This window comes from Portunus trituberculatus, chromosome 37 (genome assembly GCF_017591435.1).
Source record: "Portunus trituberculatus isolate SZX2019 chromosome 37, ASM1759143v1, whole genome shotgun sequence".
NCBI classification, from domain to species: domain Eukaryota; kingdom Metazoa; phylum Arthropoda; class Malacostraca; order Decapoda; family Portunidae; genus Portunus; species Portunus trituberculatus.
The window spans coordinates 26,275,824-26,296,405 of NC_059291.1; the positions used below are offsets into that span (position 1 = coordinate 26,275,824).

The 20,582-nt window shown below is 37.8% G+C and overlaps 1 protein-coding gene across 1 annotated transcript in view; it reads left to right on the forward strand.

Annotated features, from left to right (window-relative positions):
- Nucleotides 1-20,582, forward strand: part of LOC123514165 — a 47,638-nt gene that overhangs the window by 6,794 nt on the left and 20,262 nt on the right. The window contains exons 4-6 of the mRNA XM_045271815.1: nt 382-486; nt 1,888-2,129; nt 4,654-4,707. Of these exons, the coding sequence (XP_045127750.1) occupies nt 382-486; nt 1,888-2,129; nt 4,654-4,707 (401 nt within the window). The remainder of the gene's footprint in view (nt 1-381; nt 487-1,887; nt 2,130-4,653; nt 4,708-20,582) is intronic.

Below are 20,582 nucleotides of genomic sequence, written 5' to 3' on the forward strand. Positions count from 1 at the left end.
TATGACCATCTGGTGGGAGGAGAGAAGAGATTTTCTTGGCCAAATAAAAAATTATAAAGATAATATTGAGTTTATTGTTTTGTCTCATTTTCAGTGTATGACAGCCAAGCTCAGGGATTTTTTTTTTTTTTTTTTTTTTTTTTTTCTCCATAAAGGAGACAGCCAAGGGCACAACAAAGGGAGGGATAGGGAAGAAACCTCACCAAGTTGCAACTTCTAAAAATAAACTTCAAATCAGTGGCCAGTTTAGTTCCAGGGATGCTTTGATACTTCTTTCTTGAAACAGTCTATAAGAAGAAGAAGAAAACCAGAAACAGACAGACTTTTAGAGCTTACCTGTAAAAAGGACTCAAGGGGCTTCATTTGTTGCATCTTCCTCAGGGTCAGACTGTAACCTGGAGCTGGCCAGTGATCCTCACCTGGGACTCCCTGAGGACAGTCAGCACCATGGGTATGCTGGTCTAACTCATCTAGGACCTCACCCAGGTAAGCTTGTAGTAATTGTGTGATTTAAAGTTTGTTGTTGGAAAAGTAACAGTGGTGAGTTGTGATATGCAAATGTTCCTTGCAAACTGTATAATTATTAGTTAAAAATTCAGAAATCCTGATCAGCTTTAAATTAGCAAGTTTTCATTAAGATACTGTATTTTTTATTTAAGTGTGAATTCTCTATTTGTTAATCAGGTAAAAACAATACCATTTTATTTATATCATAGATAATGTGTAAAAATGTGTTTACTGAGTCATATGGAGATATACAGTATGATGGTGATAGTGATTATTATTACAGCATTATTGTTATTGATGATGTTGTTGTTCTTAATTTTGTAATTATTATCATTTTATTTGTTTCCTACTCATTATGTTTTTCATATACTTACGTATTTTTAATATTTTTATGTCAGAATTTTCATTATGAGTAAAGTGTGACAATACAATAATTCCACAGGTGATAATATTATTATTATTATTATTATTATTATTATTATTATTATTATTATTATTATTATCATTATTATTACTATTATATAACATATATGTATTCTCAGTGAAAACCACTATTCATACACAATCTGTTTCTGGAGGCTGTGCAAATTGTGATTTGTAAGAATGGTAAATCATTTTCTTCCCATTAGAAAATTATGTAAGTTGGATTAATATATTTCAAACCTCCAGGTGAGGGGTTCTCAACCTTTTTCTCATTAAGAACCCCCAAGTTATAAGACCATCTACCCAAACCCCGAGTAATCTGACATCAAACAGAATGTTAATTTAGTGACTGCCACTAACTCAGTATGCAGTAGTACTGTAAAGGATGTTATTAGGTCAGCCATCTAAGTATCCCTAGAAATCTTCTTGTGAACCCTTGAGGGTTCCCAAACCCTAGGTTGAGAACCCCTGCTAGATGATTGCTTATTTAACCCTTAACTTGCAGTGATCATTCCTGTAACTGGACGTACGTAGTCATGTTCGTGTGTACAGAGAGAGAGAGAGAGAGAGTGTGTGTGTGTGTATGTCTTACTATTTTCCATAGAAATAACAAAGGATACCAATGAAATAGCATGAAGTTTCACAAAGGTTGTGTGGATGATGCTCTGCTTACAGAAGCTAGCACAAGACTGACCTAAAGGAAACACATATCTCACTCAGTAACAAGGTGAGGCTGTATGAATCTTGGGACAAACCTATGAATGATGAGTTATAGATTACATGAAAAAGTTGGAGGAATGGCGAGTTGTATGATTGGTGAGGTGTATGAATGGCAGTGTTCTACTGTAATTACTTTTTCACTTATCAATGTGTTTATTAATATTTTTGTTATCTTTTTTTATCCAAATACCCCTAATGAATGAAAAGTGATGCTAATGCAAGCCACAAACCTGACAGAAAGCTGTGGGTTTGAGCGCAGCAGCAGCGTGTCCTCTGCCTCATCTGGCTCTTCTCCTGGCGTACAGCAGCCCCTCCTGCCAGAGTACCAGGCACTGGCCCCAGAGTTCCCCCTGCACCACCACCACCACCACCACCACCATCACCACCACTTCACCGGTCTGGAATACGAACCTCTGGAAGACCAGCATGACTCCCTCACTGCCGACACCGCTGCTGCTGCTGCTGCTGGGAAGAAGATGGTGGGTTGTCAAAAGATTTTTACTTATCTTTATTGGTTATTTTTATTTTCTAGATAATATTTTGTTTACCATCTTTGCTTATATGTACTTCATCTCCTTTGCTATTTTTTGCTATTCTGTCCTCTATTTTTTTCTAGATTATTGTGTTTATTTCTTCGGTACTTCATTGTATTTTCACTTTTTGTAATTGTATTTTTCTTCATCTCTACTGTTGTCTTCTCTTTTAATTTTTCTTTGCTTTTGATAATGCTTTGTTTACTTGCTTGATTACTGAGTTCATTATATCCTGGTATTTCTATTGTTTATCCTCAATTTTTTCTGCTTGGTTTTCCTTTCTTTCTTATCTTTCTTTTGATAGCATTTTGTTTAATGCTTGATCTATTTTCTCTTTTCATTTGTTATTTTTGCTGTTTTATTTTCCATAGTCCACATATTATATGTTTAATTAATTAATTTATTTATTTGTTCATTTATTTATTCATTTATTCTTAATAGCATTTTGTTTATAACTTCTTTTTTTTTCACTGCTAATCTTATATTTTTTTTCTGATAGTGTTTTATGTTTATTTTATTATGTGCTTCATTTCTTGTTTTGTTTTGGTACTTTTTTTTTTTATCCTCCCTATACTTTTCTTTATATAGTCTTTTGATTTAATTTGTCTCTTTTGTAGCAATTTTTTTCTACCTTACTTCCCTTTATACATCCATATTTGTTTTCATCTTCCACACCTTCATCTCTGTGCTCTTCTTATTTCTTTATATTATTTATATCAAAATCAACTCCTTCCACTTTTCTCTTACCATTCTATCACAGCCACCCTATTTCTCTCCATCTTCTGTGCCCATTTGTTTCTGTATATTCACCTTAATTCTAACTTTAATAACCCACTTTCTTCCTATTTTTTGTATTGATAATCCCACTACCATTACTTCTCATAGTTACAAATATAGTGGTGGTGTGATCTTAGGTAGGTTTTGCCTCATTCTTTTTTTACCATAGTTCTAGACTGAAGGACTGAAAATGCTGTAACTCCTGAAAAGTGTAAGTTTTGTGTGTGCTGGTGTTGCATGTTGCTACTGTGATGTGGAAGAAGCTGTGTGATGGTGATTTTGGTTTCCATAATCTAGTGGTTGTCTTGGCTTTCCTCCACACTAATGCAGGTGTTTGTTAGGCTTGCTGAGTTTTGCCATAACCCTCAACATTGGCAGATTGATTGAATGGTTAGGTGCATTGAGGTGCTCCTAGAAAGGTTTGTCATGCTCAACACTAGCAGCCTCAGGACTTTGTATTGTTGGGGCTGAAGGGAGGCTTTCCAGAAGTGAGAGGAGCTGAGGTTGTGCGAGTGTGATGTGAGTTGCGTCAAAATTAAAGCAGGTGTTTGAGGGCATCTTAGTGGTGTTCAATTTTCCTCTGCTATTTAAAATGCTGCAGCAAACTGTGGTGATGTGGATGAAGTTCTTGTTATGATCCTCTGAAATACTGTTTCCTTATTCTTGGAAAATATGTTGATAGTAGCAAAATTATATTAATTTCAGCATATGTACCAGCTCATCCATAGACTGAGCATTGCTTGAGTATGGGTGTAGATTACTAAAGTTAAGTGTATGACTGGTGTGACACCATCTTCTACCATGTGTGTGTGTGTTTGTGTGTTTTGTTATGATAAAGTATTTGGTGTATGATGTGTTGATTGTAGGAATTAGAGGCACAACCTGCTGGGGTGCAGATAGCCTTTACCCATATCATTGATAATGTAGAAGAAACAATAAGGGAGACATGGATATTGTAAAAAATTGTTGTGTATTGTTTGAAGAGACATACAAAGCACCTGGTGTGCTCACTTTCTCATTGATAAGGTCTGATTCCTCAAAGAATAGTTGCCCACAATTTTGGGAGTGCTTTGTCAACTTGCAGAGATTTTGATGACTATCATTTTTGAGTTATTTTTATTAAATGAGGAAATGGATGAATGTTTGCAGCATTACATACTGATTGTTACTACTTGGCCTCTATGATGTACACATGTTCCCATATTACCACAATAGAACAGTAGTCCATCCTAAGTGTGTCATCCTGAGGGTCTGGCCTCCTTTCCTTTCATTCCTTGTCTTGTGCCAAACTTCAACTAATGTGTAGAGAACCTGAATAGGATTATTATGATGATTCTGTTCCAGGTGACATGGTGTGTTTTCAGATAGGAAATAAATCTTTTCCTTAGATTGCATTTTAATTCATCAGTGAAAATTTTAAATGAATGGTTGGTATTCATTTAATTGTGATGCTTTTGTAGAAGTTTGAACAATGATGTCTGTTGCATATTTACTCATCACTCATTCACACAAAACTTTTGTACTGCATAGAGAGGAGAAATGGAAGCAGACTGCCTACCCATGGCTTTAAGAAGGGCCAAGCTGAGTGGTGTTGAGGGTCTCATATATATGATATGTTAGAACACATAGCATGTGTATGTCTTGATGGTTAAATGTTTATGTAGATAATGATACAATGATGTTTCTTTCCCAGCACGATCCACTAGACATATTAGTGGATGTGAAGGACATCCCAAGTACAATTCAGGTAAACACTGTACTCAGCAAAGTACCCTTTCCTCATGTAGGCTGAGGACCAGCTCAGTAGAAAGTGTCCTTTAGCACAGCACTCTTCCTGGAGCTGGGTGCATGATGGCCTATTGTAGCACCTTGATTTTTTATTGTTGTATAGTTTATTGTTAGCATTTTCAGTGTCCTGCTCCTAATTGTTGCAGTATCAGCACTGGATCACTCAGCTTTTCTGCCATAGAGCAAATAGTGAAGCTTGATATTTACATTTTTATAATGGAATGAGATGCTCATGTTATTGAGACATTCCTTTGCTGGGTTACCATTTTATTTTATCAAGATTAAGTTTGTTTGCTGCTGCTATTTGTGTAAATTTTCTTAGTGAGTTATTTGAAATTGTATACATGTTTTTTCACTCTTGTGAAAGTTACTTTGGTTGTGGAATATTGAGCTGTCTCAACATAAGCAGCCTTTGGGCATAGGTTTTCAATGAAACCACAGTATAAATCTCTCTCTCTCTTTCGTGGGGTTGCTGTGGTGTGGTCACAGTCACTGCTGCCCTCTATGGCCTGGTCATGGACATCCTTGCACAGATAGGGTGTATCTTTTTGGTACTAATGGATACAGTGTGTGTCAAGGAAGCAGGAGTTATGCAAATGTTGTAAATCTGAAGAAGGTTTTGGCACATACAAAATAATGGGCAAGATGTTGAAGTATTGAGGAGAGACTTTGGTTGATTGAATTACCAGAAGTAAGATGAAATTCCTTCATCCTAGTCCACTAGTGACTAGGGGAAGGTAGAGACATGATAATATCTTCATCAGAAATTGTTGAACTGTGATTGTAGTGCTGTTTACATCTTCTAGTTACGTTAGCATTATCACAGATGTGACTTTTCTCTGCTTGCCAGTGGTTATACCCCCACCTCACTTCATGAGATACTGCACAGGCTGACTGGTTCTGTGATGTTGTTTTAGTTCACTGTGTTAGAGAGGCACTGCTATTTTGGTCACTCCACTGTCAGGTTAGAAGAATGCTGCCATGCTTGCTGTGTATTGCAAAAGATGACTAATGAGGCAGCAAGGAGACTGGGAACACCTTCTATATAATTTATTTATTTAACAATTTTCCTGACTGATTTAATCTATTTAATTTGTTTTATTTTATTGTTTTTTTCTGTTGCTGTTTCTATAATAAAACAAGATATCTGTTCTTGGCTACTCCATGCACACATCACCTTCATCTGTCAGTATGGAAAATATAGAGAAATTTTAATTACAGCCAGTAGACAGCACTCGACCCTCTTGAAGAAAAAATAACATATAGGCACCTACATATATGTTTATCAAGAGTTTAAATTAGCATTGAGTATTTAATATAGGTATACATCATAGGCATCTAGAAGCAATTGTATGTTTGGCATCAATTTCTACTGACTTGGGTGGTGTGTGGAGGACTCAAACAGTGGCAGGGAGTAATGCTGCACTACCTCTGGCCACGAGTACTAGCAATAAAATTTTGTAAGTGACAGTGGCTAGTGATGTAGTGTTCAAGTGCGTCATATCAATATTCTACTCACAGGCCAGTACATTAATATGTATGAGAGATAATTGTACAAGTCTGGTAAATATTTCATGAAAAACTTCTCTATACTCAGTGAAATTTACATAAAAGTTTAACAGTTTATTGAAGGAAGTTGGATATGAAATTCTAGGAATATAAAAAGATGTGTAGGGGACATACAACAGTATAAAAAGAAACAAATGCAGGAAGAGGATACTATACTCACTGGACAGTATGGTTTGTTACTTTTGTACATTATTATCAGGGATACTTCATTAGTTAAGAGAATAAAGGAAGTATCTTACAAGACAGGACTTCTTTTTGTGTGTGTGTGTGTTTCTTTATTTATATTATTGCTGATCCTTGTTTTGTGAGCCTCATTTTGCATGTTGTTTTTGCTCCTTGGATCCCTAGTTGGCAGCAGTGTGTTGATCCCCTAGGAGAGTAAAGGCCTGGCATCCCTCCTGCGGGTAAGTTACTCATCTGCTTGTTTGCTGACTTGGTAGTGCTGTTATCATATCACCATGTACTGTCTCTGCATATTTCTCAGTTGTTACAATGTTTCTCTGCCTTCACAAACTCCTGCAATTTTGTGTTTCTTGATGGGTGTAATTTGAATTGTCACTTATGTTTGTGTGGAATAGGAATAAATTTGAGTAAATTGTGGTTTCAGTAAGTGAAAGAAATTGTAGATAAGAGATAGGAGTGTGTGTGTGTGTGTGTGTGTGTGTGTGTGTGTGTGTGTGTGTGTGTGTTTTGTGTATTTACCTAGTTGTATTGTACAGGGTTTGAGCAGGGCTCATAGTGTCCTGTCTCCATATCTCCATTTATCTAATTTTTCCTTAAAGTTATGCACATTATGTGCAGTAACAACTTCATTATCCAATGCATTCCACTTTTCCATCATTCTGTGTGGAAAACTGTATCTTCCAATATTCTTCACACACTGCCTCACCCTGATCTTTTCTTGTCCTCTTGTCCTTCCATCTTCTTTTGTCAACAGCACCAGGTCTTTTCAATATCATTTACAATCTTAAGCCAGGTTTACACGGTCAAATGGTGTGTCAAACCCGGTTGTCGAACCTGGTTGTTAAACGGTTTGAAGGCTTTCAGACAGTCAAACCAATTGTACATCAAACCCAGACTTCTTTGAGTTTTTGTGGTCGATAGACTGATGATTTACCTGACTGAGACAAATTTGATCAGAGAGTTGTGATTTATGTGTATATATTATACTATGTATGTATATTTTTTTCCACTCTGTAAATACTTAAACAATATACAAATGTAAATAAAAGTATGAAAGTGTGTATGATTTCAGTCTTGCGTGATCTGATGTGAATGCTTTCCCTATGTATATATGCAGTACGTAGCCAACCTGAGTACTTGTGAATTACCCCTCCCTCCCCCCATGCCCTGACAAAGGAACAATAGTTTAGAGATAGGAGTAGGATCCCTGTGTGAATGAAGCGTGTATGAGAACCTAAGTATGTCAATAATGTTAATATTTGAAATAAACGTAAAAAAAAATAAATAAGTAGAAATAAATAAATAAAAAATGTGTTTATAAAAAGCTAAGGAAATAAAAATTTTAAAAGAAAAAATAAATCATGAAAAATGGCCCAATACCCATGCTAGGGTGATAGCAAAAAAAAAAAAAAAAAAAAAAAAAATTTCCTGTGCTCCCTCCTGAAAGAGCTCCATAGGCAGTTGATTTTCTTGATCACGGCATCCCGTGCGCAGTCTGGGTGAAGTTATTTCAGTATGTCCTGAAGAACTGATATCCCCTTGCTTCTGGCTATTTTATTAGAATATTCCTTTGATTACACATTCTATAAGGCAGGATGATCTCTAGGTATGTATAAACTGCAGTAACACCTCCCTCTCATTCCTCTTTCCATTGATGTCCTCCATATTTCAGTCCTAGGGTATGATGCATCCACTCCTTGGTTTGAAGCGCGACTGAGGTTTGATGTTCGACATGCGTTCACACATTCAAACGGTTGGTGGACAATGAAGCCACGCCCACAAAAGTCAGGCACAAACAGACTATCTTCAAACCGTATGACCAACGTGTTCGACAACCAAATACCCTGTTCACACGCTCAAAGATCACTTCAAACACGTGGTTGTCGAACCGTGTTTGATGAACTGTTTGACCGTGTAAACCCCCCTTTATACATTGTTATTAGGTCCCCACGTTCCCTTCTATCTTGTAAGGTTGGCAGTCCCATTTCCTTCAGTCATTCTTCATATGTGAGGTCCTTTAATTCCGGCACCATCTTTGTAGCAATCTTCTGTATCCTTTCCAATTTTTTTATATCCTTTTTAGAGCTCAGAGACCATACCACTGCTGCATATTTCAGCCATGGATGTATCATGCTTGTGATGATTTTTTTCATCGTACTATCTTTATCCATGTAATGAAATGCCACTCTTATATTAGTCAACATTTTATGTGATAGTCCAAATATCTTCCTTATGTGTTTTTCGGGGCTCAGATTTTCCTGTATGATCACTCCCAGATCTTTTTCCTCTTTAGTCTTCATTATTTGTTCCTCTTCCATCAGATAGTTTCATACTGGTCTTCTCTTACTCTTTCCTAGTTCCATTATGTGACATTTGGCATTAAACTCCAATTTCCACTTCCTGCTCCACTCACAGATCTTGTTTATATTTTCCAGCAACAGCAGACAGTCTTCTCTGGTTTTGATAACTCTTAGCAGCTTTGCATCATCAGTGAATAAATTTATATAACTGTTTATTCCAATGTGAATGTCGTTTGCATAAATCTGAAAAATAATGGAGGCTAACACTGACCCTTGTGGCACTTCATTAGTTACTTTACCCCAAGTTGAGTATGTATCTCTGATCACAGTTCTCATTTCCCTGTCCTTCAAATAACCTCTTGTCCATTCAAGCAAGGTTCCACGCAGTCCTCCTATGTTCTCTACTTTTCAAAGTAGTCTTCCATGAGGGACTTTATCAAAAGCCTTTTTAATGTCCAGGTATACTGTGTCTACCCATCCATCTCTGTTTTCAAGTCCTGCAATAACTCTCGAGTAGAAGCTTAATAAGTTTGATACACATGACCGCCCTGTCCTGAACCCAAATTATCTGTTCAATATGACTTACTCGTCTTGTAGAAATTTAGCCCATTTTTCTTTGATAATTACTTCACATAACTTCCCTAAGACACTTGTAAGTGACACTGGTCTGTAATTTAGTGATTCAGTTGCCTTTCCTCCTTTAAATATTGGTATTACATTGGCTCTCTTCCATTCTCGTGGAACTTTCCCTTCATTTATTGAACTTATAATTATTTCCCAATTGGATCCAGTAGTTGCTCTTTACATTCTTTGAACACCCAGCCTGATACACCATCTGGCCCCATTGCTTTTCTGACTTCCAACTTATCCAGTAATCTTTGAATATCCTCTTTGTGCACTGCAATCTCCTGTAATCCTTTGTAATCCCATGTCCTATTAGGTTCTGTGAAATTATCTTCTGCAGTGAACATCATTTTGAAGCTCTCATTCATTATTTCACACATTTCCTTCTCTGTTTGGTATGTCTTCCCTTCTTTAATTATTTTTTCAATTGTTTCCTTATTCTTTGTTTTGCCGTTTATAAACTTGTAGAAAAGTTTGGGTTCATCTTTGCTTATATCCACTACATCTTTCTCAAACTTTCTTTCTTCCTCTCTCCTTACTCTAATATATTCATTTCTGGCATCTTTGTACTGTCGTCTGTTATAGTCATTTCTCTGCTTTATAAGTTTCTTCCACGCTTTATCTTTTGCCTTTTTTGCTTGTATGCATCTAGCATTGTACCAAGCATGTATTTTTTTCTGAACTCTGTAAACAGGTACAAACTTTTTACTCCTTCATTATATTTCTGTAAGAATATTTCATATTTCCTTTGTACTGTCTTTCTGTACATAATATTACTCCACTCAGTATCAGCAAAATAGATCCTCAATTTTTAAAAATCTGCTCTTGTATAATTTAATCTCTCTCCTTTATAGTCCTCTCTGTAACTTATCTCATCTTTCTCCTGAATTTGCATCTCTAATGTCACATGATCACTTCTCCCCATTGGACTAAGGTATTGTATGATTGGAGGGGCTCTGGTTTCTTTGGGAAAACTAAGTCAAGCAACGATGGTTCTTCTTCCCCCCTGTACCTTGTTGATTCCTCCACCCACTGGTCCATTGTATTAACCACAGTCAACTGTAACACTTTCTCACTCTATTGCCCAGCATTATCCATTACTTCCATCTCTCTCCAGTTTACTTTTTTACAGTTAAAGTCTCCAACTAAAAGTATTCTTCTATCTCTTCTTATCATGTTATCTAGGCACTTTATCACCTCTCTTTGCATATCTTTATGTTCTTCTTTTCCCCATGTATTAGTCTTTGATGGAACATACGTAACTATAATTTTTCTCTTTTTCAAATCTTCTGTTTTGATTGTTACTCCCATTACTTTCACTTTGTCTTCACCATATTGCACATCCTCCACGCATATATTATCACGGACCATTATTAGCACTCCTCCCCTTTATCCTTCCTGTCTCTCCTCCAGGTACAGTGGTACCTCTAGATATGAAAGCTTCTGTATACGAAAATTTCATTTTACGAAATGATATGCGAAGATTTTTTCGCTTCATAATACGAAAAACTACTCAGCATACAAAAGAAACAAAACAAAACTCGAAATTCCTGTGTTCAGAAAATTTAAAAATTCCCGCCATTTAGAAACTGAAAAAAAAAAAAATAAATAAATACCGTATTTTATGGCTTGGAAGACACACCCAAATATTTGAAAGAAATTTCTAAGAAAAAAAAGTCATTGTCATACAAGAACACATTCATCATATACCCGACCACTGAACACAAAAACACCTGAAGTAAGGAGCCTGCAAGACACTATTGTTTCACCACTCATTACAAATTTGCTGGAGCACTCACTACCAATTTAAAACTATGTAAGTAAAAACACCATAGGTAAATACTTATACACAGTGAAACAGTCCATCTCTTCTTGTTTTAGTGGCGGGCAACAGCATGTATTGGACGTACAGGCAACCCCCGTTTAATGAAGGTTCACACAACGAAATTTCGCTACAACAAAGGTTTCCTTTTACTACCATCTGCTCGTTTAACGAACACCAAACTCGGTTTAACAAAGTTTTATCCAGGTAATTTTTTCCAAGTTTGAAAGCCCTGCTGTATCACGCAAGCCAACAGGCTTTTTGAATACACCAGCGCCTCTCATGGACAAAACGCGCACCACTCACTCCCTTAATTCAAAACAACAACAGCGTCAGCAGCAGCTCATCTTCCCTCGCTCTACATGCCACCAAAACGCTTTGCAATGTCACCTAGCGTTGCTAAGAAGACCAGGAAGTCTCTTACTCTCGAAGTGTAGCTGGATATTATTCACAGACACGAGAGAAGCGAGAAAACTAATAGCATTGCTCCCCACCATGGCTTGACTCCATCTACTGTCTACCATTTTCCAGTCTAGGTGATTATCACCCCCAGTGACTATCCCCCTGGTGATTACCCCCTGACCTTTACCCCCCTGGCCTTTACCTCCCTTAGGAGATCTCCCCCCTGGCCTTCACCCCCCCACTTAGGTGATTTCCCCCCGGCCTTTACCCCCCCAGGAACATCCCATTCGTGATTCCCCTCGCCCAACCCAGCCTCCCCTCCCAACTACACATAATTCATCATAGAAATGCATCATACATGATAGCGAAATGACTACTGTGTCATGGACAATACGAATATTTGGTAAGAGAAACCCACAACGAAAGTTAAAATGTTCTTTACTTTTAACACAAGAATATGAAAGAGAAGTTACACTAAGATTATCTTTAAATTTAATTGACACTAAGGCATTACATCTTTATTACATAATTGCTATGACATTTTGTTAATACTCTGATCTTTGTAATAAAATATAAATAATAAAATACTGCACATTTCGGATCATGTTTCTCACAGATGAAAATTTTGAGCGATTCCTCTGAGGTAGTCGATAATAGGGCGATTTACAAAGTCATGAACAACCACGGTGAGACGTTGTGATGTATCCTGGTAGGCGTGGCGCTGCTTGGGTGCTTCATGACCACCTTGGGCTTGGTTGAGCTTGATATCTGTTAGTCCCTGTTCCTTTATTAAGACATCAAGAAACTTCCAAATGGTGGGGTTGCAGGCTCCCATTGCAGTGTTCATTTTTCGATGCCATCCCTCGACGTGGTTGTTTGTTTGCGGAAGGTCTTCTTCCACTCGGCTTTGCATGTTCCACATACCGTATTTTACAGCTTATAAGACACACTTTTTTTCCTAAAAATACCGTGAAAAATACTAGTGCGTTTTCCAAGATGAATGTTGTATTGTAAGGCAGCATCCAACCTCAAGTGGGCTTGGACACTTGACAGATAGCGACCTGGATTTGTATGTTGAGTCATTACATTATGATGTTAGCTTAAGTACCATTTAATTTAGCCTTTTATATTATGTAAACTCAGTACTTAGGTGTTACAAGTATTTCCAATACCATAATCCTTCCCGCAGCCTACTCAGCGTGTGGAGAAAACAGGCCGCTCCCTCGTCTCATTGCAACACACACATACATGCACACGAACGCACACACATCATGCTTGGTGCCTTTATACCATTATTAATAGAACATCCAAATGGCTTACTCATTCAAGCAAGAGTCAAAACTCCACTTGTGAATTGTATTCACATTGATAAAGCCTATGAAGCACGACTGCAAAATAAAATAAATACAAACTGCAGCACTGATGCGTTCGGTTTCGGCGATCGGACAAGTGATTCCGAAATGTAAACAATACGTCCAAAACATGCCGTCGCCCGCCACTAAAACAAGAGATGGACTGTTTCACTGTGTATATGTATTTACCTATGGTGTTTTTATTTACATAGTTTTAAATTTGTGGTGAGTGCTCCAGGAAATTTGTAATGAGTGGTGAAACAATAGTGTCTTGCAGACTCTTGCTTCTGATGTTTTTGTGTTCAGTGGTCGGGTATATGGTTAATGCGTTCTTGTATGAGAATGACTTTTTTTTTCTTAGAAATTTCTTTCAAATATTAGGGTGCATCTTCCAAGATGCAGCGTCTTGCAAGCCGTAAAATACGGTACTATGAGGGAACATAGGGTTACAACGACCATTACAATGTCGGGGACGACCGATATAGGTATCCTCGAAATAGTTGAAGATTGATTCCAACTCGTTGAGGGCGGTATCCTGAAGGGACTCAAATGCGTTTTCCACATTGGCAAGTGGGACAAACACAATGGTAGCAATCATTCGGGCTTGGAGCTCGACGTTGCAGTTCTTCTGGTATTGGACCTGTAAGCCTTCGCTCTGAATCTTCTGGAGGATATTCTGTCGTAGGTGGTAAAAACATCCGTTGACGGTAGCTGTTGGAAAGGCATCGGTAACCGCTTGCAATGTGGCATGCTCGAAGTTAATCATGATTGTGCGTGGCATCATGTTGGGATGCAGAGTTTTCATTTGGTTGAAGAGACGGTTATACATTTCTCGTGATTTATTTGGCAGCAGGGCATAAAGGCAGGGCACGAAGAAACCACCTGGACCTAGAGCATGGATTGTGTAAAGTTGAAAAAACAATTCTGGTACAATTTTGAATGTGCCGTCCATGTATATATGTTCTGCATTTGAAAGAATGTTCATGCAGTAGCAAACATCATTATTCTGTCGACGTCATCAGCACCACTGTCATGCTGCAAGAATTGCTCACCAACAAAGGTGTGTTGGTACTGAGAGGGTATCTCGATCTCCGTTCTGTCTCGCGGCAGAGGAATCGGCTGGTTGGCGACTTGTCGTTGCTTGCGTATGGTGCATTTCAAGGTTTCTACAGCTGGTGGTTGCACAGCAGCCTCTGCAAAATATGGAATGATTTAGTTGCAATATATATATATATATATATATATATATATATATATATATATATATATATATATATATATATATATATACAGGCAACCCCCGTTTAACGAAGGTTCGCACAACGAAATTTTGCTACAACGAAGGTTTCATTTTACTACCATCTGCTCGTTTAAAGAACACCAAACTCGCTTTAATGAAGTTTTATCCAGGTAATTTTTTTCCAAATTTGAAAGCCTCACCATATCACGCAAGCTGACAGGCTTTTGAATACACCAGGAGCTGCTGGTACTAAGGCCTGCCTCAGGAAAAATCCTGTGACACCTATAGAATAAAGATCAAGATCAAGATCAAGCCTCTCATGGACAACACGCGCAACACTCACTCCCCAGTCAAAACATAACAGCGTCAGCAGCAGCTTGTCTTCCCTAGCTCAACTTACAACCAAAACGCCCTGCAATTGGCCTAGTGTTCGTAAGAAGACCAGGAAGTCTCTTACTCTCCAAGTGAAGCTAGATATTATTCACAGACACGAGAGAGGCCAGAAAACTATAGCAGTGCTGGCCACCATCTTGACTCCATATAATACTGTCTCTATTTTCAAGTCAGCAGACTCTATTAAGAAGGCTGGTGAGACCGTATCTTCCTTGCAAGCTAAAAGAACCACCTGAACTAGTGACTCTACAATGGATAAAATGGAAAGCCTTGTGGAAATGTGGTACATAAGTTTTGTATGCAGTACAATGATGCGCACTTTGTTTACATTCCACAGATTGCCGGTTAGTGTCTTTCCCGTTTCACTCTTCCTCCTTTCATAAAGTTAAGATCATCAATATTATAAAGTTACGTCAATAAATACTTTAGTGTACATTATAATGACTTAAATTAAACTACCTAAATGTTTAACTTCATAATTTTTACTTTCATTAAACATTTTACTGTACTATGATGCACTCTCGCTTTGCTTACTCTCAATGGAAGTTCAAATCAGGGGTTAAACTTGTTATAATCGGTTAAGCAATGAAGTTTCGCTTAACGAAGTGTTTTTTAGGAATGTAACCCCTTCGTTAAACGGGGTTTGCCTGTATATATATATATATATATATATATATATATATATATATATATATATATATATATATATATATGAATCCCTGCACATTCATACCCTGGGAACATTGTTGAAGTGATGTTGCAATGATTTGCTGTGGAGCCTCTTCTGTCTTCGCCGCACGTTCCTGAATTTCACTTTGCAGCCTCTACTTCGCCACGTGATTGCTCTGGTCCGTGACTGTGTTCGTTTGTGCGCCCAATCACCTCTTGACGCTTTACACAGATCTTCGCTCTACATTCTCCTTGACGTTCTCCGTTCTGCTTTCTCTTTTCACATTCGTATGAGACTACATCATTTGCCAGGTTTTTCTGTTTTGTGTAGATGTAACCTTCAAAGAAGATTTTCTGTCCACCACATGCACTTGTGAAGAACTCCATGTCGATTGTATCAATATTTCCTGGACTTTCCTGCTAGAAGCTTCGGTTTTTAAATATTTGCTTTATGACTTAAGTTATTTACGAACCATCTATCAAAGCTTTGGTTTTCTCAATATTTGCTTTATGATTTTTCAGTTGTATATGAACCATTTATTGAAGCTTCGGAAGTGGATTTATATTGAAACATTCATAAAGGGGGATATCTAAATACCCCAGGGGAGATAAAGGCCTTGGGGTAAATACCGGGGAAGTCACCGAAGGGGGGTAAAGGCCAGAGGGTAATCAGCCGGGGGGTAATCACCAGGGGAAATGGCCTGTTACCACCATTTTCAAGTCAGCAGACTATTAAGAAGGTTGGTGAGATCATATCTTCCTTGCAAGTTAAAAGAACCACCTGAACTCGTGACTACAATAGATAAAATGGAAAGCTTTGTGGAAATGTGGTACATAAGTTTTGTATGCGGTACAATGATGTGTTTATTTACATTCCACAGTTTGCCAGCTAACATATTTCCTGCTCCACTCATCAACATTATAAAGTTACTTACATACATATATTAGTGTACATTATAATGACTTAGTCTTAAATTAAACTGCTTAAGTTTTCATAATTTTTACTTTCTTTACACCTTTGACTGTACTATGATGCACTCTGGGTTTATTTACTTTCAATTGAAGTTCAGTCAGGGGTCAAACTTGTTATGTTATAATTGGTTCGCTTAACGAAGTTTCGTCTAACGAAGGTTTTTTTAGGAACGTAACCCCTTTGTTAAGCGGGGCTTGTCTGTATATTGTTTACATTACGGAATCACTTGTCCGATTGCTGAAACCGAACGTATCAGTGCTGCAGTTCGTATTTGTTTTATTTTGCAATCGTGCTTCACAGGCTTTATCATTGTGAATGTAATTCACAAGTGGAGTTTTGACTCTTGCCTGAACGAGTAAGCCATTTGGATGTTCTATTAATAAAAGTATGTGTGTGCGTTTGTGTGCATGTATGTATGTGTGTATTGCTATGAGACGAGGGAGCGGGCCATTTTCTCCACACGCCGAGTAGGTTGCAGGAAGGATTGTGGTATTGGAAATATTTGTAACAGGTAATGATAATAATTTTAAGTGTTTTGTAAAGTTAGGTGTTAATGTTTCCTGCCATTTTCTATATTTTCTGCCGTTTGCCCTCCTCCTCTGCTGCCACTTTCGCTTTCAGACATCGCCTCACTCGAAAGGCAAGGTTCCACATTTTCGTATAATTTTCGTAGTATTGTTTTTCATTTATTATTGCATTATGTTCTATTATCTACTTCATTTACAGGTATTAACGGTTAGGTTAGGTATATTGAATGATTCAAATGTATTTGGCTCTTATTTCATTCTGGTTTTACCCTTATTATAAAATTTAATGTGGTGTTTTCGTAGAGCTTGGAACGAATTAGGCGATTTACATGTAAAACGCGACTCATTATATGAAAAAATCATGATACAAAAGCCACTCTGGAACTAATTAATTTTGTATCTAGAGGTACCACTGTATTATATCCCTCCTCTTTAAAGTTGACATGGTTCTCTTTTTTTCAGTTTTGTTTCAACAATGCACATTACATTCGGCTTTTTCTCTCAAATACAATGGTACCTTGGATTGCAAACGCTGTTGAGTACGAACAAACAAAAAAATTTTTTTTTTGCATTGGAGGACAAACTTTGCTTTGGAGTGCGAACAATAACAAACGCGGTCAACAGATTGTGCGCAGCACTGCACGATCAGCTGACTGCATGGTGGGGCACCATGCTGCCTCAGTGCCTCAGAAATCTTGTTTGCAGTTGTTTGGTTGTTGTTATGTAGTGCCTGGGATGATAATATTAAGTGTTTTCAGTTATTAAGATCATTGCCTAGCGTAGCAGCACACATGGTCACGAGACATACAGACAGACGTATGGAAGATTCTAGAAGATCCGAGGGGAAGAGAGAGTATCCAGCTGATGAATTAAAATCCTTAACCCTTATAGCTCATCAGGCACGATCGTGGCTCTTATGTTAGAGCCTTCCAGGCATGATCTTGGCGCTTTTCACAAGCTGCGCTCCTTTATGCTGCACAGTTTGTTTATGCTTGAAGCTATCTGTCATATATCGAGGCCTGTCATTGGCCCATTGTTTTGAAGATGGTGAACACTTAGCCAATCATGTATCAGCTGTTACAAGGATATATTTGTGAAGATGGTGAGAGCACATATGTCAGTATGCTGTATTTTATCATTTTTTATGTACAGGCAACCCCCACTTAACGAAGGGGTTACGTTCCTAAAAACCCTTCGTTAAGTGAAACTTGTCGTTAACTTGGTAAGAATAGAACAAACTAATTATAACAAGTTTGACCCAGGAACAAGCGCAGTGCAATTGTGACTGAACTTCCATTGAGAGTAAACAAAGCAGAGCAAAACACTGCTGCATCATAGTACAGTGAAAGGTTTAATAAAAGTAAAAATTATGAAGTTAAACATTTAAGCAGTTCAATTTAAGACTAAGTCATCATAATGTACACTAATGTATGTATGTAAATTGGCAGGCCCAACCCATACCAATGCCCTATGGTAGGCCCAACCCATACCATAGTAATGTACTTTATAATGTTGATGATCTTAAATTTATGAAGAGAGATCTTAAATTTATGAAGAGAGGGAGAGTGGAGTGGTAAATACGCTAGCTGGCAACCTGTGGAATGTAAACAAAGGGCGCATCATTGTACTGCATACAAAACTTATGTACCACATTTCCACTTAAGGCTTTCCATTTTATCCATTGCAGAGTCACAAGTTCAGGTGGTTCTTTTAGCTTGCAAGGAAGATATGATCTCACCAACCTACTTAATAGAATCTGCTGACTTGAAAATGGTAGACAGTAGATGGAGTCAAGCCATAGTGGAAAGCAATGCTATTAGTTTTTTCACCTCTCTCGTGTCTGTGAATAATATCCAGCTTCACTTTGAGAGTAAGAGACTTTTTGGTCTTCTTAGCAATGCTAGGTGACATTGCAGGGCGTTTTGGTGGCATGTAGAGCGAGGGAAGACAAGCTGCTGCTGACACTGTTATTGTTTTGAACAGGGGGAGTGAGTGGTGCGTGTTTTGTCCACGAGAGGCGCTGGTGTATTCAAGAGCTTGTCAGCTTGTGTGATACGGTGGGGCTTTCAAACTTGGAAAAAATTACATGGATAAAATTTCGTTAAAGCGAGTTTGGTGTTCATTAACCCGTACAGCGTCAGAGACGTACAAAATACTACTTCCAGTCAGGTCTGGGAGGAATGACTGTCATTTTCATTTGTTTCGCATCATTTAAGACTGGTTTAACAAATAAAAAAAAAATCCATGATGTGGCCAGCACTGGCGAAATCACAAAGTCTCAGATCTGCTGATGCTGTACGGGTTAAATGAGCAGATGGTAGTAAAAGGAAACCTTCGTTGTAGCAAAATTTCGTAGTGTGAACCTTCGTTTAGTGGGGGTTGCCTGTATTTCTTGGTGAGATATAAGATATACATGTATTTTCATGGATAAGTAAGCAGTTCAGAAACATATTATGATGCATGACAATATTGGAATTGTTATTGGTTTAGATAAGAGTGCTGGCTTGATGGAGTCAGCTGAGGAGGATGTGTTGATGCTGGGTCATGGTCATAATGGTCCTCCACGATGGCCCCCCCCTGATGGCCCCATGTTTACCACAACGGCCCCACAGTACAGACCATGGTGGCCTCAGTTTCTTTTTTACCCATAAGATGGTTTTAAATTATACTTGTTAATAGAGCATCTCCCCACTCCCCATCCCTCCCCATCCTTCCTCACCCAGTGATAGGTACTGTACCACGTAGTACCGTACGTGAGTGCTTACTTTTAATCACCGTGATAATGTTATTGTGTAATGTTTATCATTAGATTGCATACTTGTTGATACAATCTGTCTTAAATGTAAGATTGCAAAACATAATATTATAACATTCCGTATTTAGCCAAGTGGCACCTCCGGCTGCTGCAGGAAGCCAGCAACAGTCGTCGTCACCTCATAAAAACACAATGGACTATCACGTGCCTCTCAGAAATTTCAAAATCATCTTACGGGCAAACAAAACCTTAAAATGCATATGTATATATAACATTTTCTGCTTACAAATGCATGTTCTCTCACTTCTTTCAGTGTTTACAGAAAGTTGTGTTACACCCTTGATATGTATATGCACTATATGCGCAAGGTACACTAGTGTACCAATACGTTATGATTTTTAACACTCCATACTACAAAACACTATCTCAGGAACACTTAGTTGTCATCCGCGGTTAACGTGTTAACGTAATGAAAGAAATGAGGAAAATAACCTAAAATATGGTGTGGGGTTGTCATGGTAAACACGGGGCCATCGGGGTCGGGGTTCGTCGTGGTCAGGGCCATCTTGACCAGGAAACGTTGACACTTGTTTCTGACTCCAGAGAAGTTGAATTTTCATATTACAACTTGCTGACTTCCCTTATTTATTTTCTATAATGAATGCAGTATATCAAAGAAAAACTTATTGGCTCATATAAGAGTGTGCGGTGCTGGCTTGATGGAGTCACATGAGGATGTGGTGACGCTTGTTTCTGACCACTAGAAGTTGAATTTTCATTATATTTCATTTTGCTTACTTTCCTGTTTTATTTTCTTATCTTTTGTAGTTATAGCTTAATAGTAGTAGTATATATAGTAATAGTATTCAAAAAGTAAGAAATTAGGTGAAAAATAATTTTTTTTTGGTCTTGGGAGGTGGTTTGAAACGAATTATAATTACCTCCATAAGAATACATGTATTTTGATGCTTTGGAGTAGGAATGTTTTGGAGTAAGAACAAAATTTTGAACAGATTAAGTTCGTA